The 21,447-nt window shown below is 41.6% G+C and overlaps 2 protein-coding genes across 3 annotated transcripts in view; both read right to left on the bottom strand.

The window, feature by feature from the left end:
* Window positions 1-19,318, bottom strand: part of ptprn2 (protein tyrosine phosphatase receptor type N2) — a 219,173-nt gene extending 199,855 nt beyond the window's left edge. Inside the window, exon 1 of one of the 2 annotated variants that reach the window (XR_009205012.1) lies at window positions 18,866-19,318. Coding sequence is in view for 1 of the 2 variants with exons in the window: in XM_058395448.1 (XP_058251431.1) it covers window positions 18,866-18,950 (85 nt within the window). In the remaining variant the exon portion in view is untranslated. The remainder of the gene's footprint in view (window positions 1-18,865) is intronic. The other variant, XM_058395448.1, reaches the window with a different exon arrangement.
* Window positions 19,319-19,691: 373 nt separating this feature from the next.
* ncapg2 (non-SMC condensin II complex, subunit G2) overlaps window positions 19,692-21,447 on the bottom strand; it is a 46,881-nt gene continuing 45,125 nt past the window's right edge. The window contains exon 27 of the mRNA XM_058395990.1: window positions 19,692-20,694. Coding sequence (XP_058251973.1) covers window positions 20,643-20,694 — 52 coding nt within the window. The 3' untranslated portion in view covers window positions 19,692-20,642. The remainder of the gene's footprint in view (window positions 20,695-21,447) is intronic.

Genomic DNA, 21,447 nt, shown 5'->3' with positions numbered 1-21,447 from the left:
TGTTTTTGTCAGGGCTGCAACAAACAATACACTAATATTCTTACCACCAAGCGCTAAAGTTAATAAACTGTGCTTATGCTAGTGACTACACACTGTTATTTCACGCTAACACACTTCTCTGTAAGCACAATAACTCTACAGCTACAGCCAAAGCTCACTCTGTGCAGGAAACATTGATAAAAAGTGTTTAGCGTTATACTGGAGCTACAAGGCTAAGGTAGCTAACACATGGTGGAAGATTTTATTTTCTGTTAAACATCAACCATAAAATAACGCTCATTTCCACCGAAGATGATACACAGTGATACACTGGAGTGCTCAGAGTTCCAGAAACAGCATGTGGGATTGGTCAGATTTCCTTCAGGAGCACAGATAGTGTCTTAGAATTCTTTTAGGTAGGAGATAATATTGTTCATAGTTCACACAGGAGTAGGCCAAAATTCCTTCAGGCGAAAAAGGATTCGTCAGAATTTCCTTCAGGACCATGTGGAGTGTGTCAAAATTCCTTCAGGACCATGTGGAGTGTGTCAAAATTCCTTCAGGAGCATGTGGAGTGTGTCAAAATTCCTTTAGGTATTCCTCGTCATGTTAGGAATTTCACTAGGAGTGGGCAGGATTGGTGAGTTTTGTCAGGAGTGAACAGGATTCCTTCAGAAGTGGAAATAATTCCTTCAGGGGTGGGCATAATTCCTTCAAGTGTGGGCAGGATTGGACAGAATTCCTACAGGACTAAGTAGAATTCCTTCAGGAGTGGACAGAATTTCTTCAGGAGTGGGCAGAATTGGTCAGAATTCCTCCAGGAGTAGTCAGAATTCCTGCAGAACTTGGCAGGATTCCTTCAGGAGTAGACAGATTTCCTTCAGGAGCGGGCAGAATTCCTTCAAGAGTGGGCAGAATCCCTTTAGGAGTGGGCAGAATTCCTTCATGAGAGGGCATAATTCCTTCAGGAGTGGGCAGAATTCTTTCATGAGTGGGCATAATTCCTTCAAGAGTGGGCACAATCCCTTCAGGAGTGGGCAGAATTGGTCAGAATTCCTTCAAAAGTGGACACAATTCCTGCAGGACTGGGCAGGATTCCTTCAGGAGTGGACAGAATTCCTTTAGGAGTGGGCAGAATTGGTCAGAATTCCTCCCGGAGTAGTCAGAATTCCTGCAGAACTTGGCAGGATTCCTTCAGGAGCGGACAGATTTCCTTCAGGAGTGGGCAGAATTCCTTCAGGAGTGGGCAGAATCCCTTCAGGAGTGGGCAGAATTGGTCAGAATTCCTTCAAAAGTGGACATAATTCCTGCAGGACTGGGTGAGATTCCTTCAGGAGTGGACAGAATTCCTTCAGGAGTGGACAGAATTCCTTTAGGAGTGGGCAGAATTGGTCAGAATTCCTCCAGGAGTAGTCAGAATTCCTGCAGAACTGGGCAGGATTTCTTCAGGAGTGGACAGATTTCCTTCAAGAGTGGGCAGAATTCCTTCAGGAGTGGAAAGAATTATTTCAGGAGTGGGCATAATTTCTTAAGAATTCCTTTAGGAGTGGGCAGTATTGGTTAGAATTCCTTCAAAAGTGGACAGAATTCCTGGAGGACTGGGTGGGATTTTTTCAGGAGTGGACAGAATTCCTTCAGGAGTCAGAAGACTTCCTTCAGGAGTGGGCAGAATTGGTCAGAATTCCTTTAGGAGTGGTCAGAATTCCTGCAGAACTGGGCAGAATTCTTTCAGGAGTGGAGAGAATTCCTGCAGGACTGGGCAGAATTGGTCAGAATTCCTTCAGGAGTGGACAGAATTCCTCAGGAGTGGGTGGGATTGGTCAGAATTACAGACTCATCTGACAAAAGCCCACATACCCAGAACTCATATAACACTCATATAACACTCATATAACATTCAAATAACGTTCAAATAACGCTCATATAACACTTGCTGCAGCCATAAACCTTTCCCTCACCCTTTCCCTTACCGATTCCACTTCTTTCTTTCTTTCCTTCTTTCTAGGTCTTATTATGTAAAACATCATTGACATGAGCTGATATTCGACATTCACACACACACACACACACACACACACACACACACACACACACACACACACACACACACAAGAAGTGTGTTTTCTATTAATAACATGGAGAAAGATGCAGATTGATGTGAATGTGATAAATGTCTCTTCTAGCTTCTTGCTGATGTGAGATTATTATAAACAGGACATCATGATGCTTTAATACAACAGACAGGAATGGAGCATGATTAGAAGTGTGTGTGTGTGTGTGTGTGTGGTTCACACTAGCATTGTCACCATCATAGTCTAACAAGGACAGTCTCTCATTTTTCTAACAGCATTTCAGCTCCACCTGCCAAAAGCCCATTAAACCAACATGCTGAGAACACTGAGTACCAGAGAGGTAGAGAGAGAGGGATATATATATATATATATTGGTGTTGAGAGAGATTGGTGTTGCTTTGCTGTCTCTGTCACATTGAACATGACCTGAGAGTAAATGAAAAATTCTCTGAGACTCATTAAAAATCAGCTCAATGAGAAAAAGTTCAACAAGTTCAACAAGTTTCCTTTTTCTTTTTCGGCCCAAAAATCTTAGCATGAAGTGAAATATCTCTTTAAAACACAGACTCGGCTAATTACGGCGTCTGAGTGTATCACTTTAAACCATTACACATCATCTGACTGGAAGAATAAATCATTTAAAAGGCTGTAGATTCACCTTTACCCTCACTGAAGATGCAGCGGGTATAAATATTCATGAATATGCAAATTATACCCAGTCCTGTGTGTGTGTGTGTCTCAGTGAAGGAGGCGTGACCTCTGTGTATGTCAGTCTCAGTCAGGGAGGCGTGGCCTCTGTGTGTGTCAGTCTCAGTGAAGGAGGCGTGACCTCTGTGTGTGTCAGTCTCAGTGAAGGAGGCGTGACCTCTGTGTGTGTCAGTCTCAGTGACGCAGGCGTGGCCTCTGTGTGTGTCAGTCTCAGTGAAGGAGGCGTAGCCTCTGTGTGCATCAGTCTCAGTGAAGGAAGCGTGGCCTCTGTGTGTGTCAGTCTCAGTGAAGGAAGCGTGGCCTCTGTGTGTGTCAGTCTCGGTGAAGGAGGCGTGGCCTGTGTGTGTGTCAGTCTCAGTGAAGGAGGCGTGGTCTCTCTATGTATCAGTCTCAGTGAAGGAGGCGTGGCCTCTGTCTGCGTCAATCTCAGTGAAGGAGGCGTGGTCTCTCTATGTATCAGTCTCAGTGAAGGAGGCGTGGCCTCTGTCTGCGTCAATCTCAGTGAAGGAGGCGTGGTCTCTGTGTGCATCGGTCTCAGTGAAGGAGGCGTGGTCTCTGTGTGTGTCAGTCTCAGTGAAGGAGGCGTAGCAGAGACACTCTCTCTCTCTCTCTCTCTCTCTCTCTCTCTCTCTCTTTCTCTCTCACACACACACACACAAACACACACACACACTTTTCTCTCTAACAATCATGATTCATTAATAAATTCATCAATCAGTAATCAGTATACACTCCACCCTTATCTCATACTCCTCCATCTGATCTGATTAGTGTCTCATCTCTGCTGTAATGGATAATGAGGAAGGAAACCCCATCTCCTCCAGTGTGTGTGTGTGTGTGTGTGCGTATATCCACACATTGTTTTTCCTTCTCTTCTTCTCCAGAGGGTCACGACTCTCAGTCATTTCCACATAATAAAACAAGAATTATTTCTCTCTCTCTCTCTCTCTCTCTATGTATATATATATACACTATATGAGTCTGGGTTTGGCGGTTGCCAGGAGAACGGTACTTGTCTGACTGCATTGTGCCAAGTGTAAAGTTTGGTGGAGGGGGGATTATGGTGTGGGGTTGTTTTTCAGGAGCTGGGCTTGGCCCCTTAGTTCCAGTGAAAGGAACTCTGAATGCTTCAGCATACCAAGACATTTTGGACAATTCCATGCTCCCAACTTTGTGGGAACAGTTTGGAGCTGGCCCCTTCCTCTTCCAACATGACTGTGCACCAGTGCACAAAGCAAGGTCCATAAAGACATGGATGACCGAGTCTGGTGTGGATGAACTTGACTGGCCTGCACAGAGTCCTGACCTCAACCCAATAGAACACCTTTGGGATGAATTAGAGCGGAGACTGAGAGCCAGACCTTCTCGTCCAACATCAGTGTATGACCTCACACTCTCCTAAACCTTGTGGACAGCCTTCCCAGAAGAGTTGAAGCTGTTATAGCTGCAAAGGGTGGACCGACGTCATATTGAACCCTATGGATTAGGAATGGGATGTCACTTAAGTTCATATGCGAGTCAAGGCAGGTGAGTGAATACTTTTGGCAATATAGTGTGTGTATATATATATATATATATATATATATATATATATATATATATAGATAGATAGATAGATAGATAGATAGATAGATAGATAGATAGATAGATAGAACTTTATTGTCATTGCAAAGAAAAGTATGTGCAGGTAGAATTTACAGCAGATAAAGTGACAGGTGTAATTATAATTGTGCTAAAAAAATGTGTGCATTATGTACAATGTATGTACAACAGTAACAGATAATATAACAGTGAATATACAGATAGTATATAGTATGTATACACTACTCACAAAAAGTTAAGGATATTTGACTTTTGGGTGAAATTTATGGAAAATGTAAAAAGTTCATGCTACAGTGATATTATATCATGAAAGTAGGGCACTTAACTAGAAGCATGCAATGGTGATTTCCTCATCTCAAACAATTTATTGAAACAAAAGCCAACAACAGTGGAGGGTATACCACAACAAAAAATGTCAATGTCTCAATAATTTGTCATGTGCCCTTGACCATCAATTACAGCTTGACAACGACGTCTCATGCTGTTCACGAGTCGACTTATTGTCTGCTGAGGCATGGCATTCCACTCTTCTTGAAGGGCGGCCCTCAGGTCATTGAAGTTCTGGGGTGCAGGGTTACGAGCCTCTACACGGCTACTCAGCTGATTCCATAGGTTTTCTGTGGGATTCAGGTCTGGAGAAAGTGCAGGCCACTCAGGCCATCATTTCTGTTCAACGTGAATCGACTTTCATCAGAGAACAGCACTGAGGCCCACTGGTCCCTCGTCCAGTGTAAATGCTCCCTGGCCCGACGCCTGTGCATGGTGGTGTGGTCAGGTACCCTTGCAGGTCGTCTAGCACGCAGACCACACTGATGTAAACGGTTTCGAATGGTCTGATGTGACACTTGGGTGCCTCTCACCTCCCTTAAATGTGCCTGGAGTTGAGTGGCATTCATCATCCGGTTCCGGAGGGCACTGCTTACAATGAAGCGGTCATCAACATGGGATGTGGCCAAAGGACGTCCACTTCTATGCCTTTCTGTGACTCTTCCAGTCTCGCTGTATCTCTGTCACAACCTGCTGATGACACTCTGTGACACTCTAAGCTCAGTGGCCACTTCCCTCTGAGAACATCCTGTTTGAAGCCTTGCAATGACGAGGTACTGTTGATCAATTGTTAGGTGTCGTCTTGGTCTCATGATGTCAAAATGTGAACACCTAATTCACTGAGACTGACACACACACACAGAGGCCATGCCTCCTTCAGTGAGATTGACACACACACAGAGGCCACGCCTCCTTCGCTGAGACTGACACACACAGAGGCCACACCTGCTTCACTGAGACTGACACACACACACAGAGGCCACGCCTCCTTCACTGAGACTGACACACACACACACAGGCCATGCCTCCTTCACTGAGACTGACACACACACACACAGAGGACTCTTCACCAGAGATCTGTTGTTGCAGATGATAGATAATACAAATAGACTCCCAATAAATACACACACACACACACACATAGTGTGTGTCTGGGAGTAAATGTGGCAAGCAGCCAGGGTTTGCTCTAAGCTGTTAAGTGGATGCTGGTTGAGGTTGGTTTCCTTCTCTCTCTCTCTCACACACACACACACACACACACATTACTACCAAATGTTTTAAACTGCACTGAAATCTCAATTAAGATCAAACTACACAGAAAAATGACATAAGGTTAAATTGGTGTAGCCCTGCCCCAACCTGTGTCTCCACCCACTTTCACCCCCTTCTCTTCTCTTCTCTTCTCTTCTCTTCTCTTCTCTTCTCTTCTCTTCTCTTCTCTTCTCTTCTCTTCTCTTCTCTTCTCTTCTCTTCTCTTCATGGAGCTCAGGAGTTTCAGCTGTGTTTCACTAGTTAGCTTTAGAAGCCACACCCACAAGAGACATACTACATCTGAGTCGAGTAACGTGTCACCTGCTTCTGAGGCGCACACACACACACACACACACACACACACACACACACACTGTCTTTTGAGATTCATGCAAAGGTTTTCAATGCTAATCTGTGTGTGTGTGTGTGTGTGTGTGTGTGTAGCACACTGCATCCATCAGCATATTCATGATGTTCCCGCACCTGCATATTAATTCAGTGCACACACACACACACACAATCTCTTTGCAGTGACTCCTAATTATACACCCAAGCAGATGTGAATTCTGAACAGCCTGAGTGTGTATGTGTGTGTGTGTGTGTGTGTGTGTGTTTGTGTGTGTCCATTGAGATCAACATGTACAGAGGGAAACGCACTAACACACAGCCTGAGAGTGCACACACACACACACACACACACACATTGTCATGGCTGGAAGTTTAAGTTTCTTCACCATAAACACTCACAGCTCTTTCAAACCCGCAACTGTTCACTTCCTGCACTGGTTTGTGACATGAGACGTGATCAGAGCGACAGGTTTATATTTCAATTAATAGATTAATGATCTAAAACTGAGAAAAGTAACAAATCCTGATGATTGGCTATAGAGAATTCCATGGAGAAATCCAGCACTTTTCCTTGGAGAAATCAATTGATGGATGGATGGGTGAATGGATTGATAAATGGATGGATGGATGGATGGATGGAAAGAAAGATGGATGGATAGATGGATGGATGGATGAATGCATTGATAGATGGATGGGTGAATGGATGGATGGGTGAATGGATGGATGAATGCAGTGATGGGTGAATGGATGGATAAGTGAATGGATGGATGGGTGAATGGATGGATGGATGGATGGATGGTTGACTGTATAGATGAATTGGGTAGTCAGATATATATTTTTTATTTAATTAAAATATATCAGGACACAAACCCTTACACACATCACCCCCGTAAAATATTCAAATCAAATCTCCACCCATAAAATAAATGAGAGCTAAACCTCACACATTTCTTGCGCAGGATTCATCACTTCCTGTCTGACTACAGGAAAATATGTGCTTCATTTCCCACAACTCCATGCAGCAGAACAATTCTCCGGAAAGATTCGACATGAAACACAGGTTTCTGCTTTAATGCAGCAGAGAAACCCAACTCTGAATACACCTAACTTTCCCTGCAGAAGTATTAACACCTCAGTAACGATAGCACATTATCAATAATAATAGAGAGTATTATAAAATAATGAGAGCTTCAGGGCTTAAAGAGTCATTTCTATTAACATTCTGCACACACACAGACACACACACACTTTACTGACTGTCACCCAAGAGTCATGTGTATTTAAAAAACGCATGATACATAATACATACACTTTAGAAAGCCTAAAGATGTTGCTTTTCAACACACACACACACACACACACACACACACCACTTGTTACTGAATGTCATTCAAAAGTCAGCTGCATTAACAATAAAACATTGCGTACACCCACACTTCAGAGATGCTGTTGCTTAGTATTGCACTCAGAGCCTCGTAGTTGAACCCCCACACACACACACACACACACACACACAAACACACACACACAGAAGACTAATATGGAAACGTGCTCCAGGCCGTGCGAGCTGTGAAAGAGAAGGATGAAGAATTATGAAGTATGAATTATGCAACACAGTGTGACTTTGAAGGATGACGGAACCTTAATGTCTTTTTCACACCACGGCCAGTTACACAGCTGAGACTGGAGAATAAATACTGGTTCCAGGCCTCCGGAATGCTGATACAGATACACAGTGTCTTCAAGCGGGAAACAAACACCGGTTAGAGAAGCCATTTGAAGTGTATTACGAGAGCTCGACTTTAGCCTTGAGCATTAGCGAGTGTTTATTTCAGTGGGATTTGCTCATTAGCATGTTGTGCATGAAAATGTACATGTCCTGGGTGCAGCTATGATTGAAAATAATTTAGATAAAACCTGACCTCTGGATATCTCCTGAACTCTGGATAACTCCTGAACCCTGAATAACTCATGAACTCTGAATAACTCTTGAACCCTAGATAACTCCTGAACCCTGAATAGTTCCTGAACCCTGGATAACTCCTGAACTCTGGATAACTCCTAACCCCTAGATATCTCCTGAACTCTGGATAGCTCCTGAACCCTGGATAGCTCCTGAGCCCTGGATATCTCCTGAACCCTAGATTACTCCTAACCACTGGAGATCTCCTGAACCCTGGATAAAGATAACAGTTGAACCCTGGATAACTCCTGAACCCTGGATAACTCCTGAACCCTGGATATCTTCTGACAACTGGATAACTCCTGAACCCTGGATATCTCCTGACAACTGGATAACACCTGAACCCTGAATAACTACTGAACCCTGGATAAAGATGTTAGCTGAGCCCTGGATAACTCCTGAACCATGGATAACAGATGAACCATGAATCTTGGATAAGGATAACAGCAGAACTCCAAATAACTCCTGAACCCTGGATATCTCCTGATCCCTGAATAACTCCTGAACCCTGGATAACTCATAACCACTGGAGATCTCCTGAACCCTGGATAAAGATAACAGCTGAATCCTGCATAACTCATGAGCTCTGGATAACTCCTGAACCTAGAATAATTCCTGAACCCTGGATAAGGATAACAGCTGAACCCTGCATAACGTCTGAACACCCAAATAACTCACAAACCCTGTATATCTCCAGAACCTTGGATAGCTCCTGAAGCCTGAGTAACTCCTGATCCCCAGATAACTTCTGAACCCTGAGTAACTTCTGAACCCTGAGTAACTCCTGAACCCTGGATAACACCTAAACCCTAGATAACTCCTGAACCCTGGATAATACCTGAACTCTGTATATTTCCTGACCTCTCAATAACTCCTGACCCCTGAGTATCTCCTGACCCCTGGATAACTCCTGAACCCTGGATAAGGATAACAATTTAACCCTGAATAATTCCTAAACCCCAGGTAATGCCTGAACCCTGGATATCTCATGAACCCTGAATAACTCCTGACCACTGAATGAGGATAAAAACTGAACCTTGAATAACTCCTGAACCCTCAATACCTCCTGAACCCTGGATATCTGGATAACACCTAAACCTTAGATAACTCCTGAACCCTGGGTATCTCATGAAGTGTGGATATCTCCTTACCCCTGGATAACTCCTGAACCCTGACTAAACTCCTGAACCCTAACTTTCTCCTGAATCCTGGCTTATGGCTAAACCCTGAATATCACATGAATACCTGAACACCTTCCATCCAAGTCAAATACTGATATTCCACAGAACATGCCAGTAAATATTTCCCTGTATCCTTCTCGCCAGTTTCCGTTCCAGTGACTAGGAATCCTGGAGGATATCTGACACAGCGGGTGAGAGATCAGACGTAGCACAGCTAAACATTGTGCTGAGTAAAACTGTACAGCACACGCCTGCAGCGACAACCTAGCAAAGATAGTGATGAGGGATTAGCTAATGTGGAGTGGGTTAGTCATGCTAATAAGGAGTGAACTGACTTGAGACCTTTATTATGATCAAGTCCAGTTTTTAGACCAGGGCATTGAGGAAGACAGTGATTCCAGTTCTCTAAGATGGCTGCTTCGATAATGCCCCAGAACTTATTCTGGACGATCAACCATATATGGAATAAGCCGAACATTTTATCAGTTTTATTTCTGGATGAAATCAACACAACAACCAACTCAGGCACTCAGGAGAAGGTTGGGTGGTTTATAATTAAATAAGGAACATCATATCCTAGCTCAACCACTGGCGTGAACCGATTTGACAGAGGAGGAAAAGATGAATATGGAAGAAGAGAAAGCACGAGGCAGAGAGAAATGACAGAGATGTAGATACAGCGAGAGAAAGGCAGAGAAAAAGTTATTAGTTTCTCAACAAGGCTGCTCACTTCCTCTATGAAATGTATTTATAGCCTAGACGGAGTTGACAGGAAACGAGCGACGACTCCCACGCTCTCTCTCTCTCTCTCTCTCTCTCTCTCTCTCTCCCACACACACATACATAGAAATACATGAGACCAGCATCAGATGATGCTGGAGAATTAGCCTGCAATAAGACACCCATTTAGTAAACGCAAAACTGCCGCTTATTAAGGCTTACATAAAGTTCTGCAACACACACACACACACACACAAATATCAACAATGAGGGTTTCATTGACAATCACCGAGAGCACATCACCATCATCATGAAGTGTGACTAACGTTCAGTCTGATCTTTATCCGACTTCAGGAAAGTAAACGCCCCCTGAGCGGGAACAGGAAATGAAACGTGATGGAAATAATATTGCTTAGGTCGCTTTAATGAAACACACTTGCTAGCAATAAGTTATTCAAGTCACATTCGTAGTTAGTCGCTAGCGCTGGTTCTAGAGGGCAATGCTCTGCCCAGACAGTGTCATATCGATCCTACAGCTAGGCTACATACTGTCTTTGCTAGCTTATTGTACTAGAGTGTCACTAGAGACACCAGCGATCAAGAGGTTGAATAAACAGGAAAGAAAGAAAGAAAGAAAGAAAGAAAGAAAGAAAGAAAGAAAGAAAGAAAGAAAGAAAGAAAGAAAGAAAGAACCGCAGGTTCTTCACACATCCCAGCTTTGGAGGTTGGGGTTAGAGCACAGGGTCAGCTATGATACAGTGTCCCTGAAGCAGACAGGGTTAAGGCCCTTGCTCATGGACCCAGTGGTAGCAACTGGACAGTACTGGTGCTTGAGCGCCAACCTTCTGATCAACAAACCAGAGCCTTAACCACTTAAGCCACCATTGCTCCCAACTGAACCAGTTGTTTGGGTTGGTCATATTAAAGCATCATTCCTACTCACATGGTGTCTGAAACTGTTAGCAGGAAGCAGGAAGTGGTTGAGGCTTTGAGTGACAGGGTGTGACGGTGCAGGCTGTTAGTTTATTGCTCTATGTCACTGCAGCACAAATTTCCCTCATTTGTCTGTATGATGCTTCCTCACCTTTGAGCACACATATGTCACCTCCTTCTGTTGAGGCATGACATTAGACTTAAAAAAAAAAAAAAAAGCCCTGCATCACTGCATCCAATCCAAAGAGACAAGACCTGATGGAGTCGACACTCATGGAGTGCAGGAGTCAAGGTTCTGCTCGGTCCTCAGCTAGGTGGAGGACTGAACTCCTACCGAGTCTCTGTTCATCTTCAAAACAAGCTACAAAATCAGATATCAAGAAGTAAAAAAAAATTATCACCAGCATCAACCAACTGCTACTGCTGACCTCCAGAGCAAGGATCTGAACCTCAGGTGTAATTTTTAAAGATGAGATAAAAGTAAAGGAAGGAAGGAAGGAAGGAAGGAAGGAAGGAAGGAAGGAAGGAAGGGAAAGGAAGGAAGGAAAGAAGGAATGAAGGAACTCCTGATTGGCTAAACACTGCAGGTTAGGTTACTCCTCAAACCCCGCCCACATTCACAAAGCTCCGCCACCATGATCTACTCAGGCATCAAAGAAGGTCAGTTGGAGCAAGCGTCAGAGATTATATACCAGAAATACCTAGCTGGTGCTATGCTAATGCTGCTTGATAATGCTGCGATTTAATTACTAGCGCATTTCTTGATTAAAGAATATTATTTTAAAAAACAACTGACAAATACATATTATACTTTTTAAATATTTTCTATATATATATTTCCTTTGCTTGAACATGTAATTCTATTTTTATTTTCATGATAATTATTTTTTTATTCTATTTTTATTCTACTTTTTAAAACGCTATGTTTGTACACTGTACATGGTATAAAACTTTGTATCTTTTAGCTGTAACAGAAAGAAAGAAAGAAAGAAAGAAAGAAAGAAAGAAAGAAAGAAAGCTCACAAAGCTCCACCCACAGGCTCTACAGATAGCCCAGAAGGTCAATTAGAGCTAGCATCAGATATTATTATTTCACATGGTCAGGCTCTTTATTTAATAAAGCTGTTGCCTTACTTTTTTTGTATTAAAAAAATCAAAGGTTCTTTGTAATAAATAAAATAAAATAAATAATAAACAATAAATAATAAAAGCTCTGAATTTTTATTAGGAAGACGATATTTTCTCAGATTAGAGATACTTCGCTAGTGCTATGCTAATGCTGCTCAATAATACTGTGACTCAATTACAAATTTATTTAATTTTTTAAATTCTATTTTTATTCTACTTTTGGTTGTACAGCATGTATGTTATGAAGCTTCGCCTCCTTCAGCTCCTCCATCTTGGAAAATCAGGCAGCTCTGGTGTTTTATTCAGGGTTCACTGAGTCTCTTGACTTTAAGAAGCGTGATATCTGAAGTCTCTGGCTGAAGTGACTGGCCTAATTTTTCATTCCGAACAGACAGAAATTTGGGGTCGTGTCTATTAAAGGAGGCTTGTGTAAAACACACACACACACCAGATGTTTCTCAGCTACGTGATACATGATTATCTAGATTTTCATGATTATTTTCTTTTAGTAACCAAATGATCAGCTTTGAAAGTCCTCAAAGTGAACTGAAGATCCAGATCCAGATTCTGAAAAAACACGGAAAGTATCACATTTCAGGACACAAAGCCATCGTCCTTCTCATTTCTAGTGCTCTCCAGGTGCACTTTCATGCCCCACTCAACAAATAAACACATCTCGCTTTGAGGTAAACGTTACAAGAGGAAAACGTGAGCTTACGAGCGAGAGACAGAGAGAGAGAGACAGAGAGAGAGTCAGTATCTGGTGGTACAGATGGCCTGGCAGCGTGTCGCCATGTCTCTCTCGCTCTCTGATTAAACTCACTCCTTCCAGCCAAACTGAGCCGACTGAAGCTCGCTGCCAGGCACAGATTGTCCCGCGAGATCCCCCTGAACACGCCTCCATAGCGCCACTCAGCTGAATCAGCTCAGGCTTCTGTTCGCTCGCCATGATGCCGACGTGTTCGGATGTTTCCGGAAAGTGCTGGAGCAAGTTTTAGGTCACAGACTTGACTGTGTGTCCAGTTGGGGTGGTGGTAGCTCAAGTGGTTAAAGCACTGGGGGGTTGACAGGAAGATCATTGTTCAAGCCTCAGCACTGCCAAGATGCCACTATTGGGCCCTTGAGCAAGGCCCCCAATCCACCCTGCTCCAGGGGAACTGCATCATGGCTGACCCTGACCCCAACCCCCAAAGGATGGAAGAAAGAATTTCTCTGTGCAGTAATGTGATGTCATAATGCTAGCTGGAGGAAAAACAGAGGGAAAACTGGAGGCGGTCAGTACAAACCAGTACAGAGTCCAGCTACACAATGATCTTGTTGTTTTGTAGTGTGTCAGAATCGATGTGGCTTCAATTTGAAGTTTTATCACATACCTGCTGCCACTGCCAGCCAAAAAATCCCATGACAGCTGTGGTCAAACTCAATAAAACGAGCAGACTGGACAGAAACGATCATTAAAACACTGGTGTTTGCAGTGCATACTTCATCAGATAAGGATAAAGAAATTATTGTTTTTTGTTGGTGTGGTGTATAGTTTGTTTTCGTGTCTAAATATTTCTTACGCATGTCCACCTCATCAGACATTGGGGAACAAGGTCAATGATTTCTCACGTAACCCTAACTTGTTAGTGTGTAAGTTAGCTAACTGGTAGCTAACGACCAGAGACTAAACAAAGGAAACTGTCTGGGTCATCTCCCTTTCTACAGTGGCCAGGAGCACTGGGTTTTTCTATCAGATAGGTGTAGATGTCAGGTCACTCTACCAGAGGTCATCCTATCACATCGTCCATCCACTGAGTGAGCGTGTACGGCTCGGACTATCTGGTTCTGTCCGTTAATGGTAGTTTTTTCCAATAACATTCTCGGTCCTGGACAGTGAGTGACCTAACATAGTTAGATGGATTCAAATTTTGATCAGTCATTGTTTAAAAACAAACTAACAAAACTTGATAACTAGCGTTTGTAAAATCGGTCATGGAAATCTTTCTGCTTCTAACCTATGCTCCTCCCACAAAAAATCCTCACGATGTTTACTAACAGAGAAAGGGTCTATATGTGACAAAGACAACTTAGTTTTCATCAGGTGAGGAAACTAAAGATTAACTTCCTCTTTCAGGACAGCGGCTATGGAATAAACTCATCTTTGTGTTTTTTTTTTTGTTCAGAAATCCTTCTGAAACACTCCAAATTCTCAAAGTCCTGAGTGTCCACTTACATCTGAGCTTCATATTAACCTCCACTGTGCCGTGGGACATGACCAAGATGCTCAATCATCACCATGGAGACGATAAAAACAGGAGAAAGTAACATTTCTGGGAGGAAATCTGCCCTCTTCCACATACATGAGCTCACAGGAACCCTGACGATTGGCTAGTGTCGCTGTGATTGACAAGGAAATATAAGCTCCTCCCCTTTTTATTCTGATCAGATCTCACTGTCTCTCTGGATAAATCTGGATCCTCCACTTTATCTTTATTTGGGTTGTTTTAACAGAAATCTGTCTTTATTTCTCTCTCTCTCTAATTCTCCAGCTCTGCAGCAAGCTCCTGGAGAGTCTTCTAATGAACTGAGGCCATGCGTGTCGAGGAAACGCTCAGACAGCCGGCGGGAATCTGCCGCATTTCACCTTCCCGCTGGAGTTAATATCAGTCCATTACCTGCTAAAGCTAATGCTACTGTATGCCACCCAAGCTAATCCAGGCTAATCCAGCGATTAGCAAGAAAAGACGTTCCTTAGGAGGAATCTAAGGTTTGCCCCCCCCTATCAAGCTTTCGGATCAAATCGATTGAAGGAGTTGCAACGGTCAATTAGCGGAGAGAAAAGTTTCCCAGAAGAGTTTATTTAATCTGAATCCTGCTTCTGATGAAAACATTACAAGTCTTTAAAGAAAGAAAGGCTAGAGTGTGATGGAGTGGAGTTTCCACCTTGAAGACGGTTCCTTCTCTCTTTCACATCCTTTATTATTAAAGGGCGACACCTCGTGAATTTTTTTTTATCCTTTTAGAGTTACACTTAATGTTCTCGAAAAAAAACAAGTTACTTCCTGTTCTAGCTGCTCATGCTTCACGCATGTCTTGTTACCATGGAAACAGCAAAGAAGCATCGTCCTGAAACCGGAGACTCCTTCCTCCAAACTGAGCGTCTCCTGACGAATCGGAAAAAACATCTACACACCTTTCTTTCCCCTCTGAACGAGCCGTTGCTATAGAAATGATAATGCTTCCTCTTCTGCTTCCTCTTCTTCATCTGCTTGTTTTTTTCCCGCTTTCTCCTCTCCTCCGCCTGCTTGTACTTTTCCCTCTTTTTCTCTTCTTCTTATTACAAAAAATGCAAAAAAAATAAAATAAATAAATAAATAAATAAAAAAACAAACAAATAAATAAATAAATTAATTAATTAATTGAACAAACAAATTAATTTATTTAATTAATCAAACAAACAAGCAAATAAAAAAATATATAAAAAAATAAAAAAATAAAGAAAGAAAGAAAGAAAGAAAGAAAGAAAGAAAGAAAGAAAGAAAGCACAAAAAACTTGAAAATTTGTGGAAAAAAGGTTGTTGAAATTGAGCGGGCTTTCTTTTCTTTTCTTTTCTTTTCTTTTCTTTTCTTTTCTTTTCTTTTCTTTTCTTTTCTTTTCTTTTCTTTTCTTTTCTTTTCTTTTCTTTTCTTTTCTTTTCTTTTCTTTTCTTTTCTTTTCTTGTCTTGTCTTGTCTTGTCTTGTCTTGTCTTGTCTTGTCTTGTCTTGTCTTGTGTCACACAAACTCTTCTAAAATCATGAAGGAACTGATTGTTACTGAAAATATCTTAAATAAACCAGGATAAGTGTTTACTTTTCACACATCAACACATGAGTCAGAGACTGTGACAGTGTGTGTGTGTGTGTGCGTGTGTTTAAGACATTATGCATCATCTTCACACTACAGTAATGTTGACAGGACACACGCACACACACACACACGTTGATCAGTTTCACACTTCCATTATAACGTCCCGGAATGTAACGGAATGATGTGAACACACGTAAAAGCCTTTTCTTCTTCAGTCTGGAAGAACGTAAAAAGGTTAAAAAAAAAAAAAAGGGGGGGCGGAGCTACATGAAGCAGGAGGACTCCAGAGCTCCAGCAGCTCAGTGACATCATGCTGAATGAAGCTGCAGGAATGAATACAGATCAGCTTTAGCTTCATCCTCATGTGCTTTCTTATTCCTCTTCATGATCTTCTTTCTCTCTGTTTTCCTTCTCCTATTCTTCTTCTCTTTTTTCTCCTTGTTTCTATTGCTCTTCTTCCTCAATCTCTTCCTCCTCTAATGCTTCCTCTTCTTCTACTTGTTCTTCTTTCTCTTTTTCTTCCTCTTCCTATTCTTCTTCAACCCTCCTTTTCTTCTTCCTCTTCTTCTTCTTCTTCTTCTTCCTCTTCTTCTACTTCCTCTTCTTCTTCTTCTTCTTCTACTTCTTCTTCTTCTTCTTCTTCTACTTCCTCTTCTTCTTCTTCTTCTTCTTCTTCTTCTTCTTCTTCTTCTTCTACTTCCTCTTCTTCGCCATCTTCTTTTTCTTCTACTTTTTATTTCAAGCGACAATAGTGATGGAAAATGTGTGTGTGTGTGTGTGTAAAATCACCCTACTCTCTCTGATAAAGTTACATGTCACACATCTGCACTGTCCATCTTTCACACCTTTATCAATAATTGAAGCTCCTGGACTGGAGAGCTGATGTTCCTTTAAAGCTTTCAAACAGAAATGACGCTTTCTTTACTTCCGAGAGCACACACACTCCGTCCTCTTAAAAACCACAATTAAGTAATTAACATTACAGAGAAGTATATTGCCAAAAGTTTTGGGACACCCCTCCAGATCATTGAGTTCAGGTGTTGTTTTTCAGGGGTTGGTCTCGGCCCCTTAGTCCCAGTGAAAGGAACTCTTAATGCTTCAGCTTCATACCAAGACATTTTGGACAATTTCATGCTCCCTACTTTGTGGGAACAGTTTGGGGATGACCCCTTCCTGTTCCAACATGACTGCACACCAGTGACCAAAGCAAGGTCCATAAAGACATGGATGAGTGAGTTTGGTGTGGAGGAACTTGACTGGCCTGCACAGAGTCCTGACCTCAACCCCATAGAACACCTTTGGGATGAATTAGAACGAAGACTGTGAGCCAGACCTTCTCAACCAGCATCAGTGTCTGACCTCACAAATGACCACTCTTCTAGAGGAATGGTCAAAAATTCCCATAAACACTAAACCTTGTGGGAAGCCTTCCCAGAAGAGTTGAAGCTGTTATAGCTGCGAAGGGTGTGACAACTCCATATTACATTCATGCGCATGTAAAGGCAGACATCCCAAAACTTTTGGCAATATAGTCTATATTCCTCCATCAGCTGTTAGCATGTAGAAGAATTTAAGTTTGTAGATTAAATCATCATCCAGTCATTCACACAGGATCCGGAGTCTATCCCGGGAATACTGGAGCGAGATCGGAATATACTCAGGATACATGCTTCACACAAGATAGCACAGCTAATCCACCTACTGATGTTCTGGAGGTTGAAGGAAACCAAGAACACTGAGGAAACCCACACAGACACGTGGACAAGACTCACAGAACCCTGAGCTCCGGATCAGACGGGAATCCCGGAGCTGAGAGGCGGAAACGCAAACATCACCACCCGGTTTAGATCATACACTCTGTATAAATCTATAGAATCATTTTCCCTGGATTTAGGGGTGACTAATCCCCACAAAGCGGTCACATGACCCATGAACTCTAATCCACTCTGCTCTCTTCCTCATCCCCGAGCTCACAGACTCTCACCATTGGCTCGTGTCACTGTGACTGACAGGACAGAGACAGACAGCACAGGACACAAACATGGTTCTTCTAAAGAAGGCCTACAAGCATCAAGGTGCATTATGGGTATTTTATAAGCACTTCCTCATGGCTTGACCTACTATAATCATATATATATATATATATATATATATATATATTATATACAGCACTGAGTGAAAAAAGGGACTAGAACATAGTCTTCTTCAGCAGTAACACCTTTACTCTAACAGGTAAGCAACCTGTTTTTTTTTTTTTTTTACTTTAAAGATAAACTACTCTATATTTCCTGAAGAAAATGTAGACACACTAAAGCTAGAACTCGTTTTAGAGACTAAACCCAGTACCGTTCTGGTCAGACAGGATAATAACTTTAGATTTATTTATTATTTTTAAATATAAATATAATTAAAAAAAATATAAATGAAACTAAAATTTTAAAAATATACATAAAAATAACATTTATTTATTTATTAATTTATTTATTTATTTTTACAGAACACACTGTAGTGGATGAGGTGTGGTTTGGAACACACGGAAATAAGGCGCCGGTTCATTCAATTAAGCTCTGTTTGTTTGTTTGTTTGTTTTCTTTTTGATTTTAATTTAGAATAACAAAATCAGCATTGAGCACTGAACATACGCTGGGAATCAGCATGCACGAGCTCTAACGTACAGTACCCACACACACGCGCGCGCGCGCTCATGCACAGACATGCAGCATGCATGTATGCGCGTGTTGGGTTGTTTTTTTTTTTGTGTGTGTGTGTTTTACCCCCCGTGTGTTTCCGCTAAATAAAGGAAGTATTGTCGGAGGAACTGACCGTGTTTGTGGCTCGCGGCGCTCAGGCGGAGGATCAGCAGCAGCAGCGTAAACCGGAGCACAGAGACCGGAACCGGGCTCTCCATCCTGCTATCCTGCTCCACCGACCGCACCGCCGTGTCCCGGTACCGGAGACACACACACCCACTCACACACTCACACACTCCGACAGGATGAAGAGGAAGAAACAGACTTAATGAGGAGGAGAGAGATGCTGAACTCTCTCGCGCGCTCTGTCTCGGTCTGTCCTGTCAGCGCGCGCGAGCTCAGTACCACGGACAGCGACCACGAGCAGAGCCACGCCCCTTCTCTCGCTCGCCGCCTGGTGACGTCACCTGCCCAACACACCCTTACCAACACACACACACTCTTATACACAAACATTCCAGTTGCTGGTTTGCTCAATTGGATTTATTTTTGTCTTTATAATCAAATGAAAATAATGTTTTTTTTTTCATTAAAGTAAATAAAAATAATTACATCTATATTAATAAGATTTGATTTAATTTAATTATATAAAATAAAACTGCTTTAATTGAGTATGTTACAGAACAGAATAAATCACTGCAAGGTTTATAGGATAGATAGATAGATAGATAGATAGATAGATAGATAGATAAATTATTAATTTATCAATTATTAAAAAGTAAGAAAAGAAAGTTTACCTTAAGTATTGTTAGTTTTAGCTAAATAAATAAATAAATAAATAATTTCTGTAAACAAATTATAAATTTTACCACTTTAATTAATTTTTTGTGTACATTTTTTATTTAATTTTTATTTTAATGAACAAAAGCTTTATTTTAATTTATAAGTCAAACATATTTTAGTTGTTATAATCCAAAGAAGACTTCAAGGTTCAGGAACACACACACACACACACACACAGTATGTTAACATCAAGAAAGAAAAAAAGATAAAGAGATAAGGAGAGGGAGAGAGATGGATGATGCAGGTGGGTGGTTCCTCATTTGCATATTCATGCATATTCATAAGAAGGTATTTATCTGCATTTATTTAGGAATCCAGCACACTACATAGGGTGTAGGAAAAATTATTTTGCACTTTTATAGGTATCTAGCCCCCTACATAGGGTGTAGAGATGGATGATGCAGGTGGGTGGTTCCTCATTTACATATTCATAAGAAGATATTTACCAGTCTTTTCTGTGGAGGGTAAAAACCTGTGTAGCATTGTTGTTGTTTTGGACTCTAGCCTTAAAAACTCAACTTATTTCTATTTATATAGTTCATAAGTGAACTGTAATGAAATATATTTATGGTAGGAGCCATTATTTCACACTTTTCTAGGAACTGGAAGCCACACTGGTTTGGTATTGGACAGCTAGTGCCCTAGGTAGGGTGTAGGAGCCATTATTTCACACTTAGATATGGAGTGAAAGCCACAATGGCTCTGTATTGGACACCTAGTGCCCTAGGAAGGGTGTAGGAGCCATTATTTCACACTTAGATAGTTATTGAACAACTAGTGCCCTAGGTAGGGTGCAGGAGTCATTATTTCACACTTAGATTTCACACTTAGATATTTAATTTTTTATTTGACAATTTCAGCTGTCAAGAAGCAGATATTTATTGGGGTTATGATGATCAGAGTCACACGTCTCTTTTGACATATAAGTGCTGCATAATGAAGACACAGTGGAAAGAAGATTTAAAGGACTGATTTAAAAAAAAAAGGAAAGAACAACATTTATATAAAAGTGGAAGCAGCAAGTGAAAAGCATGATCCTTTGCTGAATCTATACAAAAAGAGATGATTCAGGGCATCAGGAGCTCGTTCAGCGTCCCCACTGCGTTCTCATAGATAAACCTGAACAAGAAAGAACAATACAACCACGTTACCTAACATTCTAGATTACACAACACACAGAGTCTGACTTATTTATTTTACAAGTGTATAAGAATCCCAGAATTCTCCGTCTTCAACATCTAGGGCACTAGATAGGGTGAGAAAAGCCCAATATACAAATAAAAGTAGAAAAAAATGGCTCCTTACTGGATATCCAGCGCAATATACAGGGTACAGAAGCCATATTACACCCTTTCTAGTGCACTTCTATAAGGATCTGTAATTCAGTGGCTCTGTGGGAGACACCCAGAGCCCTACATAGGGAGCAGGAACCATTACTTTGCACTTATATAGGAATATGAATCCTAATGGCTCTGGATGCAACTAGAAACCATTATTCTGCACTTATTTAGGAATCCAGCACACTACATAGGGTGTAGGAACCATTATTCTGCACTTATTTAGGAATCCAGCACACTACATAGGGCGTAGGAACCATTATTCTGCACTTATTTAGGAATCCAGCACACTACATAGGGTGTAGGAACCATTATTCTGCACTTATTAAAGGAATCCAGAGCACTACATAGGGCGTAGGAACCATTATTCTGCACTTATTTAGGAATCCAGCACACTACATAGGGTGTAGGAAAAATTATTTTGCACTTTTATAGGTATCTAGCCCCCTACATAGGGTGTAGAGATGGATGATGCAGGTGGGTGGTTCCTCATTTGCATATTCATAAGAAGATATTTATCAGTCATTTCTGTTGA

This window comes from Hemibagrus wyckioides, linkage group LG07 (genome assembly GCF_019097595.1).
Source record: "Hemibagrus wyckioides isolate EC202008001 linkage group LG07, SWU_Hwy_1.0, whole genome shotgun sequence".
Taxonomy (NCBI): domain Eukaryota; kingdom Metazoa; phylum Chordata; class Actinopteri; order Siluriformes; family Bagridae; genus Hemibagrus; species Hemibagrus wyckioides.
The sequence above is the reverse complement of the archived record's forward strand: the minus strand, read 5'-3'. Positions and strand labels throughout refer to the sequence as shown.